Here is a 21,956-nt window from a genome sequence, read left to right on the forward strand (position 1 = left end):
TTGGACTGGACTGGAGTGGATTGGATTGGACTGGACTGGACTGGGGTGGAGTGGATTGGAGTGGATTGGACTGGATTGGATTGGATTGGAGTGGGGTGGATTGGATTGGAGTTGAGTGGATTGGGGTGGGGTGGAGTGGAGTTGAGTGGGGTGGATTGGATTGGATTGGATTGGGGTGGGGTGGATTGGAGTGGGGTGGAGTGGAGTGGAGTGGAGTTGAGTGGATTGGAGTGGGGTGGAGTGGAGTGGAGTTGATTGGATTGGAGTGGAGTTGATTGGATTGGAGTGGGGTGGATTGGAGTGGAGTTGAGTGGATTGGATTGGAGTGGGGTGGATTGGATTGGATTGGAGTGGAGTGGAGTGGAGTTGAGTGGATTGGAGTGGGGTGGATTGGATTGGATTGGAGTGGAGTTTAGTGTATTGGATTGCTGTTAAGTGGACTAGAATGGGGTAGATTGGATTGGGCTTGATTGGGATGGATTGGAGTGGTGTGAATTGGGATGTAGTGGAGTGGATTGGGGTGAGGTGCATTGGATTTGAGTGGGGCAGATTGTTTTGGAGTGATCAGACTGGAGTGGGGCAGATTGTTTTGGATTGGAGTGGGGCAGATTGTTTTGGATTGGAGTGGGGCAGGTTGTTTTGGATTGGAGTGGGGAAGGTTGTTTTGGGTTGCAAAGGGGAAGCTTGGAGTGGGGTAGATTATTTTGAGTTGGAGTTGGGCAGATTGGATTGGGGCAGATGAACTCTTTATCTGGTAAAAACTATGGGCCTGACTTAGAGATTGGCAGATGTGGTTACTGTGTCACAAACGTGACGGATATCCTGGCCACCGTATTACAATCCCATTATATCCTTTGGGAATCATAATAGGGTGGATAGGACATCTGTCAAGTTTGTGATGGAGTAACCCAGCTGCAAACTCTAAATTGTGCCTATTTCTAGCTGCAGATTCCTTACCTTTTATTTCCCTCCAGGTGTCAGATTGGAATCGGAAGATTTTCATGAGCGGTACCTGTGCGCAGTAGGTGGCATCGTCTGCCCCAGAAGTGACATTGTGGCATCTATATGGGCGCCACCCAAGCGCACCAGCGTCAGTTACTTTTCACAACTTTCCACTACAGAAGAACACTGACCACTGGCGTGTCAAAACTAGGGCCCTGAAAGGCTTATGCCTGTTCCTAGAAATCCGTTTGCAGATTGAGGAGGATGGGTGGGTCGGTAAGGAATCTGCAGCTAAAGATAGTTTCTACCAGATAAGGTATTGCGGAAGGTAAGTAACTTGATCATCTGATAAAGACTTCTAGCTGCAGATTCCTTACCTTTGAATAGAAGCTCAAGCAATACCGTCCCTCGAGGTGGGTCTGTGAACAAATTGTAAATGAGGAAGTCCTTTAGGACAGAATGCGCAAAGTGCCCATCCCTATTGAACTGACTGTCCAGGCAGTAATGTTTAGTAAACGTGGGCAAAGACTCCCACGTTGATGCCTGGCAGATTTCCAGAACTGGAACTCCATATGCTAATGCAGTAGTTGCAACTTTAGCTCTGGTGGAATGAGCTTGCAAACCCTCAGGAAGTTGCTTTTTGACCAGTGCGTAGCAGACCTTGATGCACAGTGAGACCCAACGTAAGATGGTTCACTTCTGCACCACCTGGCCTTTCCTCACACCCACAAACCCCACGAAGAGCTGGTCATCCTTCAGGAACTCACAGGATCAGTCAAGGTAAAACGACAACTTTCTTTTTGGGTCCAGACTGTGATGTCTCTTCTATTCCTTAGACTGATGTGGGGCTGCGTAAAATGTAGGCAGGATGATTGTTTGGCGTACATTAAAGGTTTAACCACTTTAGGAAGTAAAGAGGCCCTTGTGCTAAGGAGCACTTTCACTGGTAATTGTCGGGCAGCATCCCAATCCATTGTTATTTTGCACACCATGCCACCTCAGTTTGGACCCAGCAATATGCATATCAGTCTTGACGCTGCCCCCATGGGAGCAGTCCAGCCCGAACTGCCAGGCAAGGTCAGGTCCTCCCTGAACTGTACCACAAGCAAACCAGGATCAGTTTTACCCTTGTTATAGGCTCTTCAGCAGGGTATACTTTGTTTCTAGTGGTGCAGTGTTGAACTGAATTGCACAGGTAAACTGGTCATAGGAGGGCGACTGCCCATCTTGCTGGGGTGGTCTATATGTCAAGACCTCTTGATTTCCCTCGTGTTGAGGGAGAACTCAGACTGAAGCAATATGTGCTTAAGAGGTTACTACAGCTTTCCAGACAGTGCTAAAAGGTAATTTGCTTGACATTCATTTATTCTAGTGTGCTGCATCCTACTTGGCCAGTTGCTCTAAACCAAAACACCACTATGCAATTTTATTGTCCATAGTTTATCTTTGTTTTAATATTCGACCTTGTTAAAGGCTCATCAGCTGAGTATAGCTTGTTTCTAGTGAGACAATGTTGAACTGAATTGTACAGGTAAACTGGTCATGGGAGGGCGACTTCCCATTTTGCTGGGGCTCTCTATGTCATGACCTCTTGATTTCCCTCTTGTTGAGGGAAAACTCCAACTGAAGCAATGCGTGCTTTTTAAGAGGATACTACAGCTTTCCAGACAGTGCTAATGGGTCATTTGCTCGACATGTATTTCTTCAGCAGTGCGCTGTATCCTGCATGGCCAGTTGCTCTAAACCAAAAGACCATTAGGAATGTTATTGACCACAGTGTATCTTTGTTTTATTATTCCAAAACGGCCAACACATTGCTTCTGAATGTGGTGGCCATTCTTGAAGTTTAAATCAAGGCTAGAATATTTACAACACCTGTGCAAGGAAGGCACTCGCTGAGACATTTAGCTCTGGTAATGCAAGCATATGTCTGTCTTATTTAGATGGTAGAATGTTTTCTATTTTCTTGTATTCTTCTAATCTATCTTGAATCTAATGTTAATTTGTGTGTATTTCACTGCAGTTGTGACATAGGGTGAATGCAAGAATGAGATAGTGGATAGATCAATGGATGCATGATTGCAAAGATAAGTGACAGAGTGCATGTATGAAGACTTATTGAGCGCCTAAATTCATCATGACACAAAGGCATTTACTTTCATAGGCCGGACCCATTGGCTTATTGGCATTGTCAAATCTTGTACACCAGAGACATGATGCTTAAATTGCATTAAAATAGTTATTTTTCAATTGATCGGTATTATAACATTTTCCACTGAAGTTTTGATTTTTTGCTGGCACTGAGAAACCGAAAAGCTATTGAAGGGGACTCGATGCTTCAGTGACAAACAACCTAAGGTAAAGCTGTAATAGTAGGAGTCCATTGTTTTCATTGAGTTCACTTCTGTCCTTGGAGCACGAAAGGTTTTTCATATTATCACCAGATTATTATTGCAGTGTATATAAATGGTCGTGAGTTCTGGGAATTGATTTGTACAGTGCCACTGTAGATCTTGCCGTTCACTCTTAATTCTTATTTTTTTCTCTCAAGTGTTCTCATCAGCCCCGACACAGAGGCTCCAATTAAGCAGTGTCCAGTGTGCCAGATATTTATCGAACGAAATGAAGGCTGCGCCCAAATGATGTGTAAGAACTGCAAGCACACATTCTGCTGGTACTGCCTTCAAAATCTAGATGTAAGTAACACGTCTGGTGAAATATCTGGAAGGGGGACTCATTGAAGTGGGTGGAAGGGGCATCAGACCAAGCTACACAGCTGTAGTAATGAGAGCCAAATAGTTTGCATCTTCCTAAAATGAGCCCCTTCCCTGTAGCAGGATTTGGCAGCAGCTTTTGTGACGCCACGCCTTTACTTACAACATGATGATCTGTCCTAGTAGTCGGTCTTCACAGGCTTCTTACGGCACTAGCGGGTCCAGACCCCAGATCTACAAACCCCTGTTCTCGACTGCTGTGCCCTTTTCTGCCTCAGACCCAGTAACCTTTATGGTTTGTCTTGACAGCGCAGTTTCAGCTTGACAGTTGGATGTGCATCATTAGAAAAAGCTTTGGCCTTTGGTACTGCCCCCGTTTAGAGCAGGAATACATGTTTTGACTGGGCAGAAATTGTGTGCATCCACGAAAAAAGTGCTTGCCCTCCACACAGTTATGATAATTTGGTTTATTTATCCTGCTGACTGAGCCTGAGGTTTCAGGGGCAAACACATGGCACTGTAATCCTATTAAAGGGGCTTAGATATCTAGATACTTTATACTGTTTATCTTTGGCAACAGCACAAATGGAAGGAGGGAGGCATTAGCCTATATGGATGCTTAGGTCTGGCTCAACTTGCAACTGTCACCTTAACTTTTAACCTACACCACTATTATTCTACATTGTTTTGCTTCCGAGCAAATACATATCCATTCGCATGCTATATACGTTTAATGCTTCATATTACCTTACAACATTACTTTATAGCCTGACCTGTTGGCATTGCCAGTGTCCGTTTCACTGTGTCTTGTGTTTTCTTGATATTTTTCAGAATGTTTTTGATTATGCCTCGCAGTATGTTGCACATTTACCCTGAGAGAGGCAATCCACTGCATTTTTGCGATCACTGAGCCTTTATGGAAGACCGATCAGTACAAGACACAATTTTATGCATTAACATTGCCACTTTTGCATTTTCTTAAACTTTTTTCGAACTTGTTAAGTTTGTTTTCCAGTCCAACAGAATATGGACTTCGCTACCTGGGATATTTTTGCGGCCCACCCATTTGTAACCCTCTGACTGCCACACTTAGATTTTTACCCCCATTGTTGTCCATTTTATTTATATGACGGTGCACTGCTAAAATTCAGCTGAAGGCCTCGCAGTCTCCTATCTGCTGAGTAAAAGTCAACCTGTTCTGTTGTCAAAATCCTTTGGAATAAAAGCTGGCATAAGGCACCTTTCTTTTAAACAACATAAAACCTAAAAGTATGCTACTAATTTTTATAGTGCCTTCACTTTGGCTTTCATATCAAATATAGCTTAACATTAATATCGGTGGACGGAGAGATCATCATGAATTTGTTTATCTTACGTAGCAATTAGTCATTAACTTATTGACCACCTCAGAAATTGCTGCACACCACGCTGTTCAGTTGGCCCTTGCCATGCACTGCTAATTAACCTACAAATTACGTCACTCATGACATCTTTGATAATATCAATGTAATATTTGCGGTAACATTTTTGATGAAAAACTGTATTGAAGGGGCGTGAGGTATAGTTACATGAAGTAACTCTAACTTTAACTGGTGAATTTCTGTGGTTTTGTACATTTAAACGTAAGCCTAAAGTCTCTGTAACCTTTGGGTTTTTTTTTAAGTGAATTTCTATGAGTTTTTTAAAAATTATTTTTCCACTAGCATTATGTAACCTTTGTTTTTTTCAGTGTATATATGTTTGTGTGTGTGTATACATTTATATATATACATATATATATATTGATATATATGTATATGTGCGATAGCATGCGAAACTGCAGATACACATGATGTGCATATATCAACATCTAGTTTTAGGCTAGGAGTGTTACAAGTTGTTTTCCTTCTAAGAAGCTTTTTTTGAGTCACAAGATCGAGTGACTCCTCCTCCCGGCACTGAGTCCTTTTTTTAGATTGTTTTCTTTCTGCCGTCTGGTTCGGACGTGTTCCCTCTCGCTCTGGTACTTTCGGTTCAGTACTATCTGAACTTCTCTTTCTTTTCCTTAACGTCGGTATTGTTTTCGATAGTGTTTCTGACTACACTCAATCCGATTGTAACGTCCGGATCGAATAAACACCCTTTCGGGCACCCGTGCCCTTCTTGGGCCTTTTCGGGCCTACTGCTTCATAGGCTCATGGATCGGACTCCATCTGATTCTGTTCTCGGTGCCATGCCAAGTTCCCCTACACCAACCAGTATTCAGTGTGCAACCTCTGCCTTTCTCCCGGCCACCAAGAACAGACCTGCGAGGCATGTCGGTCCTTTTGATAGAAGAAGACTTACAAGATCGAATAGCAAGGCGGTTGAAGATGGCGTCGAAGTCCACCAAACAAACGCCCAACATCTTTGGTGAGGAACAGGCACAGACTGCAGTCTCTATTCGAGGCTCTGACCGAGATTCAGATGAGAACAGCAAGGTACTCCCTGCGGCACAGTATGTGAGTACACCAGCCTCTTCCCATCAAAAACAAGCTAAGAAATCACAGAAGGGCTTGGGTCTACCATTGCTTGCTGGCCATGGTTTGACCCGAACACAACAAATTGTCGACCGACCCTCGGGTTCGGCACCAATAAAGGCCAAGACTCACTCCCACGAACACCTGTTTTGGCGTTGAGTCGAAAGATGGAGGCTTCCCCTTTAGAACTGAGTCTGCTTCATACCACATCGGAGCTGAAACATCCAGGCTTCTCTTTATAGTCAAAACATCAAAGCCCATCTTCGGAGCCGAAAACACTTTCCCATATCAATCAAACCATTTTTTTGGCCCGTATGTAGCATGCAGCCACCAAGGTTTCGGAACATTCATTTGAGGGCCGAAAACAGGTTTCATCTTCGGAACTGGAGGGAGATGGAACCGGCATTAGACCCATTTTTTAGGTCATGGACCAAACACAAAGGAGGATTCAAATCCAGAAAGAGACTGGAAAGATTATTGCCTCTCCTCCTCAAATTACAAAGAGGAAATTAGCATCCCAAGAGAATTTGGATGCTGGCCCCTCACCGGCGAAAATCTTTAAAAAAGAAGCCAAAGACTAGACAGCTTTCGCCACCCCATTCGCCTTATCTTCCCTCTTCTCCACCCCCTCCTATTCCACCACCACCAACTTCACCCACACAATCTCATGCTTCTTCACATGGGGACTATATGAGTGATAGTATTTACAACATGGATCCATGGAACATATATGACTCTGACCCAATCCCACCCAATGATCCTGATTTGTATCCCGCTAGACCGTCTCCACCTGAGGATACCACAGCCTATAATCCGGTCATTTCCAGAGCAGCCACCTATCACAGTGTACAGATGCACTCTGAGCCAATCGATGAGGATTTTCTATTTAACACTCTTTCCTCAACTCACAAACAATATCAGTGTTTGCGAATGTTACCGGGAATGCTAAAACATGCTGATGACATTTTCAAATAACCAGTGAAGGCCAGGGTATTAACAACTAGAATAGATAAAAAATATAAAGTCGTGCCAACTGAAAGTTTTTATTTTGCAGCAGTTACCACCAGATTCCATCGTAGTCAGTGTAGCCAGAAAACGGGCAAAGAGCCAGTCCACAGAGGATGCTCCTCCCCCTGATAAAGAAAGCTGCAAATTTGATGCAGCAGGCAAAAGAGTAGCAACTCAGGCTGCAAATCAGTGGCGAATTGCTAACTCCCAGGCTCTTTTGGCCAGGTATGACAGAGCACATTGGGACATGATGCAGGAGTTCCTGCAATACCTCCCAAAGGAACATCAGAAAAGAGCACAAAAGGTAGTGGAAGAGGGACAAGCCATTGCTAATAATCTGATCAGATCAGCACTAGACGCAGCTGATACGGCAGCTAGGGGAATAAACACTAGTGTCACAATTAGGAGACATGCTTGGTTAAGATCCTCAGGCTTTAAGCCTGAAATACAACAAGTGGTCCTTAACATGCCTTTTAATAAGCAGCAACTCTTTGGACCGGAGGTGGATACAACCATTGACAAATTGAAAAAGGACTCTGAGACAGCAAAGGCCATGGGAGCCCTTTATACAAAACCTTTTCGGGGCTCATTTCGTGAACCTCAATTTAGAGGAGGGTTTAAGCCACAAACTTCAGACGCCTTTACCTCCCAACAAAAACTGGGACAACAATATTATCCCAGGGGATCTTTCAGGAGCTCTTATAGAGGACACACTTTCAGATTCCGAGGTAAATCCCCTGCCGCAAGAGGTGCCTCCACCTCATCAAAGCAGTGACTTTCCCTGCATCCCCAAACAGCATACATATCCTGTGGGAGAAAGACTGCAATATTTCCATCCTCACTGGCAACAAATTACAATGGATCAATGGGTACTGTCCATTATCCGCAATGGTTATTGCCTATAACTTATCTCCACTCCACCAAACATTCCACCCGTTAACACAGGTTTTCTCACCAACACATTGTTCTGTTAAAACAAGATGTAGAGTCTCTTTTACTCAAAGGTGCAATGGAAATGGTACCCATCAGTCAGCAAGGGACAGTGGTATATTCTCTATACTTCCTCATACAAAAAAAGGATGGCACTCTCAGACCAGTTCTCGATCTCAGACCTCTAAATCAATATATCCTGTCAGAACATTTCCACATGGCAGAATGTCATTCCCTTGTTACAGAAACAAGACTACATGACCGCATTAGATCTAAAGGACACTTACTTCCATATTCCTATACATCCAGCACACACTGCAAGTATTTAAGGTTTGTGATAGCAGGCAAGCACTATCACTTCAATGTACTACCCTTTGGAGTAACAACAGCACCAAGGGTATTCACAAAATTTCTAGCAGTAGTTGCGACATACCTCAGAAGACAGTACATGCATGTCTTCCCTTATCTGGACGACTGCTTAATAAAAGCTAGCACCATTCGGAACTGTCAAGAGCACACACAATACACAATAGATACCCTACACAAATTGGGGTTCACAATCAGTCACCAGAAATCTCACCTTCAGCCAGCACAATTCAACCTTATCTAGGAGCAATTCTGAACAGTCATCATTAGCTTACTGAAATCTACAACGAATCCAAGTGTTTTCCACTCATATCCCAATTGCAGGTCAATCGAACTTGCATAGTAAGGTTTGTCATGAAGCTATTGGGAATGATGGCATCATGCATAGCAATAGTGCCCAATGCACGTCTAAACATGAGACCACTGCAACAGTGTCTCTCGCAGCAATGGTCTCAGGCTTAGGGTCAACTACAGGATCTAGTGTTAGACCGCCAAACTTACAGATCTCTGCAGTGGTGGAATCACACCCACTTATCAAAAGGGCGGCCACTTCAGGACCCTGTGCCACAGATCATAATCACCACAGTGGCATCAATGACAGGTAGGGGAGTCAATCTCCACAATCTTACCATACAGTGGGAATGGGACTCAATCTAGTAGACTTACCACATAAGCCACTTGGAATTGCTGGCAGTGTCATCAAAGCATTCCAACCACAGATCATACACAAAACAGTCTTAATAAGGATAGACAACATGACAACAATGTATTATCTGCAAAAACGGGGGGTACACTCATCCCAATGTCCCTTCTAGCACAAACAATTTGGAAATGGGCAATTCACAATCAGATTCACCTGCTAATGGAATACATCCCAGGGATACACAACCAGTCAGTGGATCTCTTAAGTATGACGCAGCAACAAATACCCATATGGGAGATTCACCCACAAGTAATGCAATATTACTTTCGTGGGGAATACCAAGCATAGACCTTATTCGCCACAAGCGAAAACGCAAAGTGCCAAAACTTTGCATCCAGATACCAACACCCCCAATCCAAGGGCAAAGCTGTATGGATTAACTTGTCAGGGATATTTGCTTAAGTTTTCCCCCCTCTCCCGTTAATTCAATTTCTGATCAACAAGATCAATCACACTTCCCTCACCATGATACTCATAGCTACCACGTGGACACGTCAACATTGGTGCACAACACTATTGGATCTGTCGGTAGTACGACATCACAGGCTCCCAAACAGACTAGACCTATTGACTCAAAACAAGGGTCAGATCAGGCATCCCAATCCCAGTATGCTCAACCTGGCGATTTGGCTCTTGAGGTCATAGAACTTGGATATCTACAGCTTTCATCAGAATGTATGGACATTCTAAAACAAGCACATAAACCTACAACCAGGCAGTGCTATGCAGATAAATGGAAATGTTTTGTATATTACTGCCAACCTAAAAACATTGATCCACTTAAAGCATCTGTAACGGACATTGTAAGTTATTTGCCTCACTTACAGAAAGCAAATCTTGCATATTCATCTATTAAAATTCATTTAACAGCAATATCAGCCTATCTCCAAAACAGACAACATACCTCTCTGTTTAGAATTCCTGTCTTAAAAGTTTTTATGGAAGGTCTTAAAAGAGTTAGCCCCCCTCCAGCTCCTCCAGTTCCTGCATTGAATCTTAACAGTGTACTCTCAAGAATATGAATTTGAACCCATGCATTCTTGTGCTCTTCAATTTCTCTCATGGAAGGTTGCTTTCCTGGTAGCAATTACTTCCTTAAGAAGAGTAAGTGAAATTCAAGCATTCACTTTAGAAGAACTCTTCTTCAAATTACACAAACACAAAATAGTTCTTAGGACAAATCCAACATTTGTACCCAAAGTGGTTTCACCATTTCACATTAATCAGTCAGTGGAATTGCCAGTCTTCTTTCCACTGCCAGATTCAGTTTCTGAAAGAGCTCTCCACACTCATGATCTCAAAAGAGCTCTCATGTATTAAATAGACAGAATGAAAGACTTAAGAAAATCTAAATACTTTTGTGGCTTTCCAAGAGCCTCATACGGGTAATCCAATTTCCAAACAAGGATTGGCCAGCTTGATAGTAAAGTGTATTCAAACTTGCTATCTTAAAGCTAAAAGGCAACTATCATTAACACCGAAAGCACATTCTAGTAGAAAGAAAGGAGCTTCAATTGCATTCTTGGAAAATATACCAATGGCAGACATATGCAAAGCAGCCACATAGTCCACACCCCACATATTTACTAAGCACTATTGTGTGGATGTGTTATCTCGACAACAAGCAAATGTTGGTCAAGCAGGACTTAAAACACTATTTCAAACTACTTCAACTTCTACAAGCTAGCCACCGCTTACTTAGGAGAGGGACTGCTTTTCAGTCTATGCACAGCATGTGTATCTGCAGCCACACATGCCAGTGAACAGAAAATGTCACTTACCCAGTGTACATCTGTTTGTGGCATGTAGTGCTGTAGAATCACATGCGCACTCCCTCCTCCCTGGAAGGCTATAGCTGTTGTAGTACTTTATTATTTAAGATATGTATATACTTTGCATGGACATCGTTACTTTTTAAATATATTTGTGCATAAGCAATTTTTCAATCCTTACTTCACCTTCCTGTGGGAAAACAATCTAAACAGAGAGGAGGAGTCACTCGATCCCGTGACTCGAAAAAAGCTTCTTTGAAGAAAACCAACTTGTAACACTCTGAGCCCAGCAGTAGATGGCGATACATGCACAGCATGTGAATCTGCTGCACTATATGCCACAAACATATGTACACTGGGTAAGTGACATTTTCCATGTATATCATATCTACCAGTGTTGGCATCATGGACCCCAGGTTAAGAACTGCTGATTTACACCATAAACATTCTGATTTTGAAGTGATCGCAGCCTCCTATTACTTTTGTGGGCACTAAGTAAAGGACAGTGCTCTCTAAGAGTCTGTTTTTTTTTTTTGTAATGTGGGCCATCACAGTCCCATGTTTTACTATTTTTTTAAATATATTTTTGATAGTAGTTGTCCCTTTTAATCATGAGGTTTATTGCTTTCAGTGACTGTAAAACACAACAAAGGGTATAGTTCACTTCAAACACTGTATTCGAGGATAACTGTCCTCTTTGTTTTGTAATCCAGTAAAATGGGTTGTCTGCTGCACAGTTCACTTAGTGGTGGTGTTTTATCAAAATAGTAGTGATGATAGAGTTGGGAGTACCGGCCCTTCAACCCTCTTGATAACAGAGTAAGTGACATCATACAATCGGGGACCCCATGGCATTCTATTGTGTGGCTTTCCTAAACAATGTTTGTTGAAAACTCAAGGTTCATATTCATTAGTAGACTGATATAAACATGTCTACAGTTTAAGAAAGTTAAGCCGAACTTGACCCACCCCACCATTTAAAATCAGGTTAAAAGGTTCAGTGGTGTCAATCAGAAGAGCATAGCCCACAAGCATCTTCGGGGTCTGCTCCTGCCTCAAAACTGGCTCCGCGGCACCCCAAATTCCCTGTGTCGTCATGAGCCCCTCAGAAACTAGCTGTCTTTAAGGAGGCCATGCAGCAATTTGTTCCAACATTCTAAGCTCCCTCTGAGGTACCTTTGGTAAAGATTTTGTGATTAGATTGAGTTTACAGTAGAAATAGCATCAGCAAAGGTAAGTACCTTGTTCAGTAGCCATCTAGTAAGCTAGCAGAAGCTAATTTACAAGAGTTACAAAGCAGTACACTTGCCTTGCAAACAGCACATGACCACGCTTTATATACTAAACAATCATAAACCTACCATGATGTCTTTCTGCTTGGGGGCGAGTACAGAGTATTACACTGTTTCCCTCTTGGCTCCCTCCACAAATAAGCTCCTGATATGTGAATATCACAACTATTATTTCCATTGATTTTGAAGGAAACCTGCAAGTTCACTGTGCCCTAAATAAAATATTATTTTGATTCGTTTTTTAAATAGTACACATTTGACGCTTTGGAGGAAATAGAAACCACATGAATTTCAAGACACAGACATAATGTCAGCGCTGTAGCTGATGTTAGCACTTACATTTGCCCACTGAACGCCAGCTTCACCAAGTTAAGAAGAATTAGTTTATTCTGACCTACATTTTACAAAGTTCCCTTATGCAAGTAATTTGGAATACATTTGTTGGGCGTATGACTTTAAGCCTATCCCCAAAACATAAACATAAAGAGCTCCTTCCAGAGATCTGGTACAGTAGCATGGCATTTCTACAAAGAAAAGATGCAGAGAGTCTCTGGTAATTCAGGCACTGCCCATAAAAATTATTTTGTAAATTCCTATTCCTTGTTCTTCATAATGACTCGTAGCTTTTACACACTGGTTGGAGGACTGTTAGAAACATTTTTTAAAACATCCAGTGCAAATATAGGCACTGATGAAATGGAAACTGGTGCAAGGCCATGACACAATGCTCAAGGTAGTCTGGGTACATGGAGTAGACCTAGAGCACGGCTGAAATCCACAGCTTTCATACAGTATTGGGCACAGTTGGCTCTGTTGTGACCAGAGCACAGTGCGTATAACTCAATTGCCATGCTGTGTATGCTCTGGGGATACAGGGAGTGTAGGAAAGTGCCATCTTTCTGGCATAATTATCCCCACTTTTTGCCAGATGTCAGTGTGCTTGGACTTTAGTTCACTGGGATCCTGCTAACCTCTCTCCCCTAAATTTAGTTCTTGGTTACCCTTCACACCCACAATTGGAATACTGGTGCACCCATGTAAGTCACTAGTATATGGTACATAGGTACTGAGGGCATTGGTACACCGGGGATCCCTCTTGGGCTGCAACATGTATTATACCACCCTTAGGAGCCCATGGACAGACTGTGACTGCAAGCCTCCCATTGCAGCCTGCGTGAAAGTGTGCATGCACCCTTTCACTGGCAAACGGAACCACTGCACTTAGACATTATAAGTCACCCCTCTGGTAGGCCCTTCAGCCCAAGGACAGGATGCATGCCTGTAACTGTGAGGGAACTCCTGCATGAACAGGGTACCCCTACAGACCCCAGGCCAATTCCTGGACTCTGTGAATGTGGGGAAGCCATCCTAAGGTATGTAGTGGACACTGGTCAGCAGTAGTGGGCCAATTACATAATGGCTACTCCGAACCTAGGCATGCGTGGTATTAAACACGTTGGAATCATGCAGTTACACTGATTCCAGTGATAGTTGCATGATACCATGTACTCTGGAGGTTCCCTAGGGGATCCCCCAGTTCTGCCTGCGCAACCTTATGGGGTCCAGCTGCCAGCTCGTGCTGCTGATTACCCCAGACACTGTTCTACCCTCCTGGCCATGAGCCAGGTTCAGGCTGGAGGAGCAGAACAAAGGATTTCCTTCAAGGGAGAGGTGTGACCACTTCTCTCTGTGTATTAGATGACTATGGGCTGGGGTTGGATGGCCTCTGACCGCCACCAGACTGCTTTGAAGGGCACATTTGGTGCCCTCCTTGCATAATCCGGTTTGCATCAGTTCAGGAACCCCGAGTCCCGCTCTGCACAAAGGACCGGAGAGTAACCACCCCGTCCAGCTCCTGAGGGAGTCGCAGAGAGCTCTGCCAGGTGGCTACTTTATTCTGCCATCTTGAAAACAAGATGGGCAGAGGCCCCTGGGAGCATCTGGTTGGTTAGGCCAGGCAGGTGATGTCCCTGACCCCCTCTGATGGGTATGTCACTGCATAGAGTGACCAACCTCCTTTTAGAATTATTTAAAGGCTCCCTCGTGGGTGAGTCCTCAGAATCGTCAAGAAAGCCTCTACAAGGAACTCTCTGCAAGACATCTTCTGCCACTGGCCTCTGAAACTGCTTCTGGTCTTTGCCTAGAACCAACCAAGTCTGCTTCTGGTGAGAAGGCTCCCACTGCAACACTGTTTCTCCAGATCCAGCAAGAATCCTGCTACTTCTAAGGCTGTGCATCCTCCAGGGTCACAAGGACTCGGTCTGCACCAAGAAGAAAGAAGGAATCACCTTTGGAGTGAAGGAGTTACTCCCCTCTAACCGCATGCACCTCAAGGCATTATCAACCGGTTGGTGGGGTCTGCTGTCTTTGAAAATTCAAAGATCGTGCAGCACAAGTGGTGAGTTTGTGGCCTCCCCTGGGTCCTGCCTGTCTTCTGTCCAATTTAGGAGACTGTAGACCCTTGCTCCTGCCACTGAACTGGCTCCCCAGTGCACTGCAACTGTTGCATTTGCCAAGATTGGTAACTTTTCCTCTGGGAGATCTACCAACTCCAAGAAGCCCTGTCCCCCAGCACTCTGCAAACCAAAGATCAGCTTCTGTCCTGCGACGTGAACTTCTGTTTTGCTGGGCTGGTAAGGCCTTGGAGTGACTCCCTGTGTCCTTTGCCTGTGGGTCACCTGTTGGGGCTCCATCGACTTGTGTTGGCCTTCCAGTGTGCTGAGGGCCAGCTCTGACTCTCCCTCCTTGGTAGAGTCTCCTGGACCTAGCTGGTTCCCCAACTTTGCAAACTTCTCTTCTGCTTCTATTTGCACTTGCCAGTGCTTGCTGGTGACCTGGCTATTCACTGACCCTCCTGCAATCCCGCAGCCATCGAGGAACAGCTCCTAGGCGACACCTGGACCCGCGGCTGGACTTCTTCCATCGACTTGCAGGAACTTCATCTTCAGGAGGGTGGGCATTGCCACCTGCACTAGCTGGACAGCTCCTTGGGTGTTGGACTCTGTCCCCTTCCTTTGTAGGTCCTCCACGTCAGGAATCCGTCCCTGGGTTCTACCAGCCTGGTCCACCAGACATGACCGCAGCTGGACAATCCGAGACATACAAAGTGTTCAGAGTCCCTTCTCCACTCTGCATCCGGGTTGCTGGTGTAGGTACCCCTGCCTCCTGGTTATCCTGGGGTAGGGGCACTCTTCAACCACCCTCTTGCCTCCTGGTTTCCTTGAGGTCCGCTGCGAAGGGTCCTGAATTCCAAAATTAAAAAAACAAACATATATTGCTACGAGGTTTGGGTGGAGTGAATGGAACTAACAATATGCCAAGGCACCGTGCCCACTGGAGGTATCAGCTGTGTGGTTCTCTCAGTTAAAGTGGTGGGGACGCAGATAGCAACTGATTCCCTGATTAGGAAAAAACGAGGAAGAATAGCCTTTGGCAAGCTGGGGTGTGGGGTAATCAATAACTATGTTCTGGGAAATGTGCAGACAGTGTGGATCACCCTCTGTTTATTTGCAAACAAACTTTGCCTCTTCTGTTGACATGCTCAATATGTCTGCCGTTTAAACGTCCATAGTTAGCAGCATCGCTGGTGACTATTTGTCGCTTGCCGCAAGCCTAGTATTTGAATGCTGTTATAATTTTCTGACTGGATGCTTCTTCTCCACATTTCAGAATGATATTTTCCTTCGACATTACGATAAAGGTCCCTGTAGGAACAAACTTGGGCATTCCCGTGCCTCAGTCATGTGGAACAGAACACAGGTAAGGAAAGAACTATGAAGTAAACCTAAACTTGAACCCATGTTTTCAAATGGGACCATCCCCTTCTCACCATAACTTCTTCACCACTTCAGGACGTAACTCTACTCTGGCCACAGGTGAACGAGCATCACTGTAGCCCTGCACACCCTTACCTACATAACCCACGGTTATATCGCAGTGGGGGGGGGCGGTGTTGGGGAGAGACTCATTGCCTGCCAATTGTATCCCGATTGCCTTGTTGTAATGATCTCACCTTGTTTGTATTTTGAAAACTCAATAAAATTGTTTAAAAAAAAAAAAAAACACACAGAAGTGAAGATAACCTGTCAGAAAACTAAGATGTTCTTGCGGGTCATGAATGAATGTATAGGTTTCATAAATAGCGCAGCAACTCCTAGGAGTGAGCCAGTGATTTGAACTGCAAGTTGAACCAAAAGGAAAAGAACCTTAGCACCAGATTAACGAGAAGTAAACAGCAATTGGCTGCGAAATAAAGATTCAGAGCTTAGGATCCGAAGTTCAAGTTCAAGTGAAAGCTGATTCCCGGTTTTAGCCACAAAAAGGACCCTGTAGTCTGTCTTATGCCATAATTCTGTAGTGTGCACTTGGTTTGTGGAGAGCTTGTCAATTGGGTGCATTCTGGCAGTCATTATTATTCAGTATTAAAAGTATAACTTGTAATGGGAGTGAATGTGCTCCTTTTTGTTTCTAACAAATAAACCATCAGAACCCAATTGAAGCGAGATATAACTCATTACTTAATGACCCATATGTTAGTAACTGTGACAACATAAGTTGATTACTCTGGCTTTGCTTTCATTTCCTCAAACCAGGCTCTTGCCATTACCTACTAAAATTCACGTAGTAATTTTCCTATCTGATTCACTAAAGAAAAAACGGGCCCACTCTAGTTTCGGGGAATTTCTTTTTTTCGTATCAGGCTGGGTAAAAATCTTTTTAAAAATCTTTGCCTGACCCATTCATTCCGTGCGCAATTGCAGTATTGGACCTGTGATCTTTTACAGTCCATCTCACAGTATTAAGGTTACGAGCGATTGCAGACCGTTCAGTTTGGCTCAGTCATTGACATTCTTTCTCTTCAGAGGATGGCTGAAAGTTATTTTGTTAATACCTAACCCAAGCATGTCTGACTTAGAGAACAGCGATCTTATCGTGATGGCACTTTTTTGTGGAGTAGCTCCGTGACAGTACTTTTTTGTGGAGTAGCTCCTGAAAGCGGCGTATTTGAAATCACTCCCTTTTGTAAATCACTCAGCTGCAAGGAAAAAACTATTGTTTTTTTTCTCCAAAGATATCCTGATTATGAGATCGGAAATGCCCACACATCTGCGATGACCTCTAGCTCTTTATCCCAGTTAGAATCCGCACATAGAGAAATCCTTGATTATGGTTCGACTTTCATCTTTGACTGCTGCTTCCAAAGACAATATGGACTTTTATCCTCTTGGATACATGTGGTGGCCTATTGCAATATGATGTAGGAGCCCTGAGTGACCGTAAGAGCAAGCAGTTTGGCGATGTCAGTGTTCAGACATTGTGTCTCTCTTTTAAGTGCCTTATATTCCTCGTCTCGACTTTTAATAGGTTGAACAGAAGGAGGTTCTGATGCTACCATTTTGTCCATTGATCAACGTGAAAATGACTCGCCCATTTAAAACAGAAGCATTTTCAGTGTTGGTTATAAGATTATTTATCTCATCCATAGATGTCATTAACTCATTCTCAGTCATGAAAATTGCTAGCTGTCTGTGGTAATCTGGTTTCTTAACACCTCTGGCCTCTGCATTTTTCTATAAACTAGGACAATGAACACAAGAAGCAAATGCATTACACTATGTCCCTTGAATTTGAGGGAGGAGTGGGCCAGGAATGTGCCTGCTTGAAGGCCATGTTGGCACTGCTTTATATATATTGTAGTTTCTATTTGAAGAGCGAGACCTAAAGACCGGCCATGTTAAATTTCCGGCTTGCTCCTAAAGGCAGCCATTGGCTCCACATTCTAAGTTTAGATCTCTTGCCATCGAGTGCAGAGTTAGTTTTGCTGTTTCTATGCTGATAAGGAATTCTTTCAAGCATAAACCATGTGCAATTAACAAATATTAACATGGAACATTTTGTTCGTGTTTCTCTAGGTAAAAAAAGACTGTATTTAGCACTTCACGGTCAGGCCAGCTTTACCACTTCTCGGTTGTACCACCAAAGCTGTGGCATCGAATTACATAGGTACATTCTCACCCACCACTTCCATGCAGCCCTTTGTCTATTTTAATTATTCCTAATAAAGTCCGAACACAAGCTTAGACGTCTCCAAATGTGCACATATAGAACAGTAATTTGATGATCCGAACTATATGCAGAGTGCCAAAGGTAAGTTATATCCCATGGCTTTGACTGTCTGAGAGATATGCTCACACATTGGATTGGCCAAAATCATTTTGCTCCTGTGTCTGAGAGTAAATTCATCAGCCATCACCGGTGGTTGGCTCGACCATAGCCACCTTGAACCAGACTGAAATGACATTTTCTTTAATTTCATGTTTCTTGTGTGCAAAGGAGAAAGTTCCTTGGTTGACTCCTTGGTTGAAAACTTGTAAATGTGACAGAAATTAATTGAGTGATGTCCTCACCAATATGATTGCAGCCAAATGCTTTACTTAAATGTAAGACAGTATTTTACTCTTCTCACACTTATTTCAACTGCCTTTTCAGTTTTTCTACCAAATTAGTTAATGGCAGCACCTACAGTGGTTCTCTATAGAGAACCACAGTAGTATGCAAAGGGTGCCATGGGCCCTAGAGAAAGTAAGTCCTCTTATCCCCCTTGAGGGTGCACAATACCGCCACAATTGGGGTGCAGAGGTCCTATCAAACTTTTGGGCCTGAGTGCCAAATGCACCACTGCTCGGTTTATAGGTATGCCCTAAAGGATGAGATTGTCCACTACGATTACATCTAGAAATGTTGATGGCATGCCCAGACCTTATGGAGAAACTCTGCTGGTACAGAAAGACGTCAGGAATGTTGTCTGACTTGAAGCCCTCAACTCATTCCTGATTCTCGTATTGAAAAAGCTAAGTACGTAAAATGTCAAGCGAACGAGCTAGTAAATATTAGCTCGTGTCCGAAAACAAAAGGAAGGACGGCCCGCTGGAACGCGTGTGTGCCGTCCAACAAAAATAAAGACATAACCCATGTGTGGTATTATAAGTATGTTATAGTTAGTGCACCCACGACTAGGGAAAGCGGGGTGCTCTCAGGGTAAACAAGAGAATTATCGGACCTGAAACCTCCGGCTGTCTCATGGAAATAAGGGGTCTGATGAGTACAAAGGCGGCCACGCTGGTAGAGTGGTGGGCCGTATCTAAAGGTCGACTGCAATCTGCTAAAGGGCAGCATGTCTCCTGGCATAAAAAGGGGCGTGACGAAACACGTGTCTGCTGTTGTTCTTTCCTGATTTTGAGAAATATGTTGGCCTAGTGCCATCACGCCCACTTGTCTTACTGGGCTATGGAATGTCCTTTCTGTTATTGCACCAAAGAATAAACGGACTTATCAACGAATCTACGATGTGCAGTGGTTTTTTCCTTTGTCTACTCCAACATACCTGTCAAAGTCCATATTGAGCTATTATTTTTTGTGTTGGTTTTGGTTTGAGCTAGATACTCAAAGCAAATGTTCTTTTAGATTACGATCTGCACACATGCAGAAAGGTGATGACTTCTTCCTTCCTCAGCCTCAGTGACTGCAGAAGAGATGCCCAATAATAGACCTCAAAATTGAGCACAGGAAGGCGTCTTCTTTAGCGCTTTTCACCATGTTTGAAGTCGAAAGAGATCTGCAGTGTTAGGAGGCTTCCACACAAAACATTCCGTTGTTTCAGACAAAACTGTATATGACCTTGCCTCACCACTACTTAAAAATGTGCCTGTGGTTCAAATGACCCCAAACTGCTGGCAACCTGTACAGTAAGCAAGAAGGTAGATCACTGTCTTAGGAGATACGTCCTTCTATCAGGTTCTGAAGCGCCATCTTGTTTTGGCGAGTTTTAAAGAGATGCAACATGGCCGGTCTTAAATATCCTGCACTGAAATTTTCAATTATATTATTTGCTTCAAACCCCCATTGCTGTTCTGGTTAACTGTTTTATCAAATTAAACACTAGGCAACTGCGTTCCTTTGCTTTAATCTGAAAGTCCTTTTATGCGGAATTTTATACCATGTGCCTCTCACAAGCAGAACATCAGTGTTGCATGCAAGAAAGTAGCAAGTACCTCAACATGTTTACTAAACCTGTTTTTTATGTTTTTTCCTCAGGTCGTGGGGATTCTTCTGGGGCTTGGCATCCTCGCCTTAGTGACCTCACCTTTGCTGCTCCTGGCCTCCCCGTGCATCATCTGCTGCGTCTGCAAATCCTGTCGGGGCAAGAAGAAGAAACACAGTCCACCGACCACCTAAAAGCGCCATGGTGGTCTCTGTACTGGACTGCGCACGAGAGAAAGCACAAAGACTGAAAGACTGGGCTTTTTGGCGCCACGGCTGCATAGCGAGGGTGCTAACCCTTTCCGAGACTGAGGACAAGTGCCTATTTGTTCCGTGACGGGAGTCTGCTCACCGGCCCATAGAGCTGGGAGGGGAAATCTCCTTTTCATTATTTATTTTGGTTTTTGATTTTATAGCATCAGTGTCTACTGCAATACAGTCCTTATTCATAACACACAACAACGTGATGTGGAAAATCCCTCAATGGCTGCAGTGTGGCAAGATCATAATCATAACCGCGCATGCGGACTGGCAGTGCACTGTACGCCCTGCAGCTTTCTAAAGATGACACCTACCCCGGCTGTGTACATTTGGTGGGCAAGATTTCTTCAAGGGAAACATTCAAGTATTCAGTTTGTTCCACGTGTCCCACGACCCTCCAGACATACAGGTGTTCTTTTCATACGTGGTATTCCTCCCACACATAGGAGGGGCTGAAGAAAGGGCTACAATTAATGTTTTGTCCTGTTTGCTTTGCTCAGAAGCATCTTTTGCCTTGGCCGTCGTGTCGTAAGAACTTTATTTTGTAAAATGTCTGCAACTATTACTGACACATTTAATATGTCACATGTTTTGAATTTTGACGGAGCTGTACGCATTACATAGCAAAGAAACATCGTTATCATTGCCTCGTGTGGGTTATTGATCATCATAAATGTAAATGGATTCCTAAATCTAAGTACAGATTCACTGATGAGTTAAGTTGCTGTATTCGGGCAGACGAAAAAGAGGATGATTGAGTAATGCAGCTTAATGTAGTGCTTACAGTTTTAGTACTTTGGAGGTAGAGTCCTGCAAGAGGGATGTTCGCAACCGGTGGCCATGGTTTGGTGTTGCCTCAAGGTGTTGGTCATGCATCGTCTTTCACTGATTGCTGTGCATCAACATGATGCAGATGCTCAGCGTCCATTTACAAAACGTCAAATCAGTAAAAGATGTTAGAATATATATCCTTTCCTGACTTCTCCTGGGAAGGCCAACATATTAAAATTAAGCAAACCTTGTCAAAGCTAATAGGTCTCATCTTTCAGACTTATTGATTCTGCCAGTGCTTTTTGTTCATGCTGTTTAGCATTGGCAAATGCTGTACAGCATGAGCAAAAACGGGGTAGGGGATGGAGGGGGAGCAGCAATAAAGTGACTGCTGGCCGCCTCAGCATTTTGTAGGCATGATACATGCTTCTTGATGTTTGTGTATATTACTTATGTGGCTTTTCTTTTTAATTTAACTATCTGAGATGGTAATTAAAAAAAAAATCAAAGAATGGAGGAGTGGGTCAGGGTAGCAGGTGGGTGAGAGGGAAAAGCACATTGGAAAGGGAGCTACAAGGATGGTGGGGGAGATGCACACAAGGGAGAGAACAATAGGATTGAAGTGCATAAATGCTAGCAATAAGGAGTGTGGGCAGAGA

The 21,956-nt window shown here is 43.7% G+C and overlaps 1 protein-coding gene across 6 annotated transcripts in view; it reads left to right on the top strand.

The window, feature by feature from the left end:
* Nucleotides 1–21,166, top strand: part of RNF144B (ring finger protein 144B) — a 279,170-nt gene extending 258,004 nt beyond the window's left edge. For all 6 annotated transcript variants that reach the window (XM_069218759.1, XM_069218761.1, XM_069218762.1 and 3 more), the window contains 3 exons: nucleotides 3,494–3,638; nucleotides 15,895–15,984; nucleotides 20,320–21,166. In XM_069218759.1, coding sequence (XP_069074860.1) covers nucleotides 3,494–3,638; nucleotides 15,895–15,984; nucleotides 20,320–20,460 — 376 coding nt within the window. In that variant the 3' untranslated portion in view covers nucleotides 20,461–21,166. The remainder of the gene's footprint in view (nucleotides 1–3,493; nucleotides 3,639–15,894; nucleotides 15,985–20,319) is intronic.
* Nucleotides 21,167–21,956: the final 790 nt, after the last annotated feature.

This window comes from Pleurodeles waltl, chromosome 2_1, assembly GCF_031143425.1.
Source record: "Pleurodeles waltl isolate 20211129_DDA chromosome 2_1, aPleWal1.hap1.20221129, whole genome shotgun sequence".
In the NCBI taxonomy this organism is placed as follows: Eukaryota; Metazoa; Chordata; class Amphibia; order Caudata; family Salamandridae; genus Pleurodeles; species Pleurodeles waltl.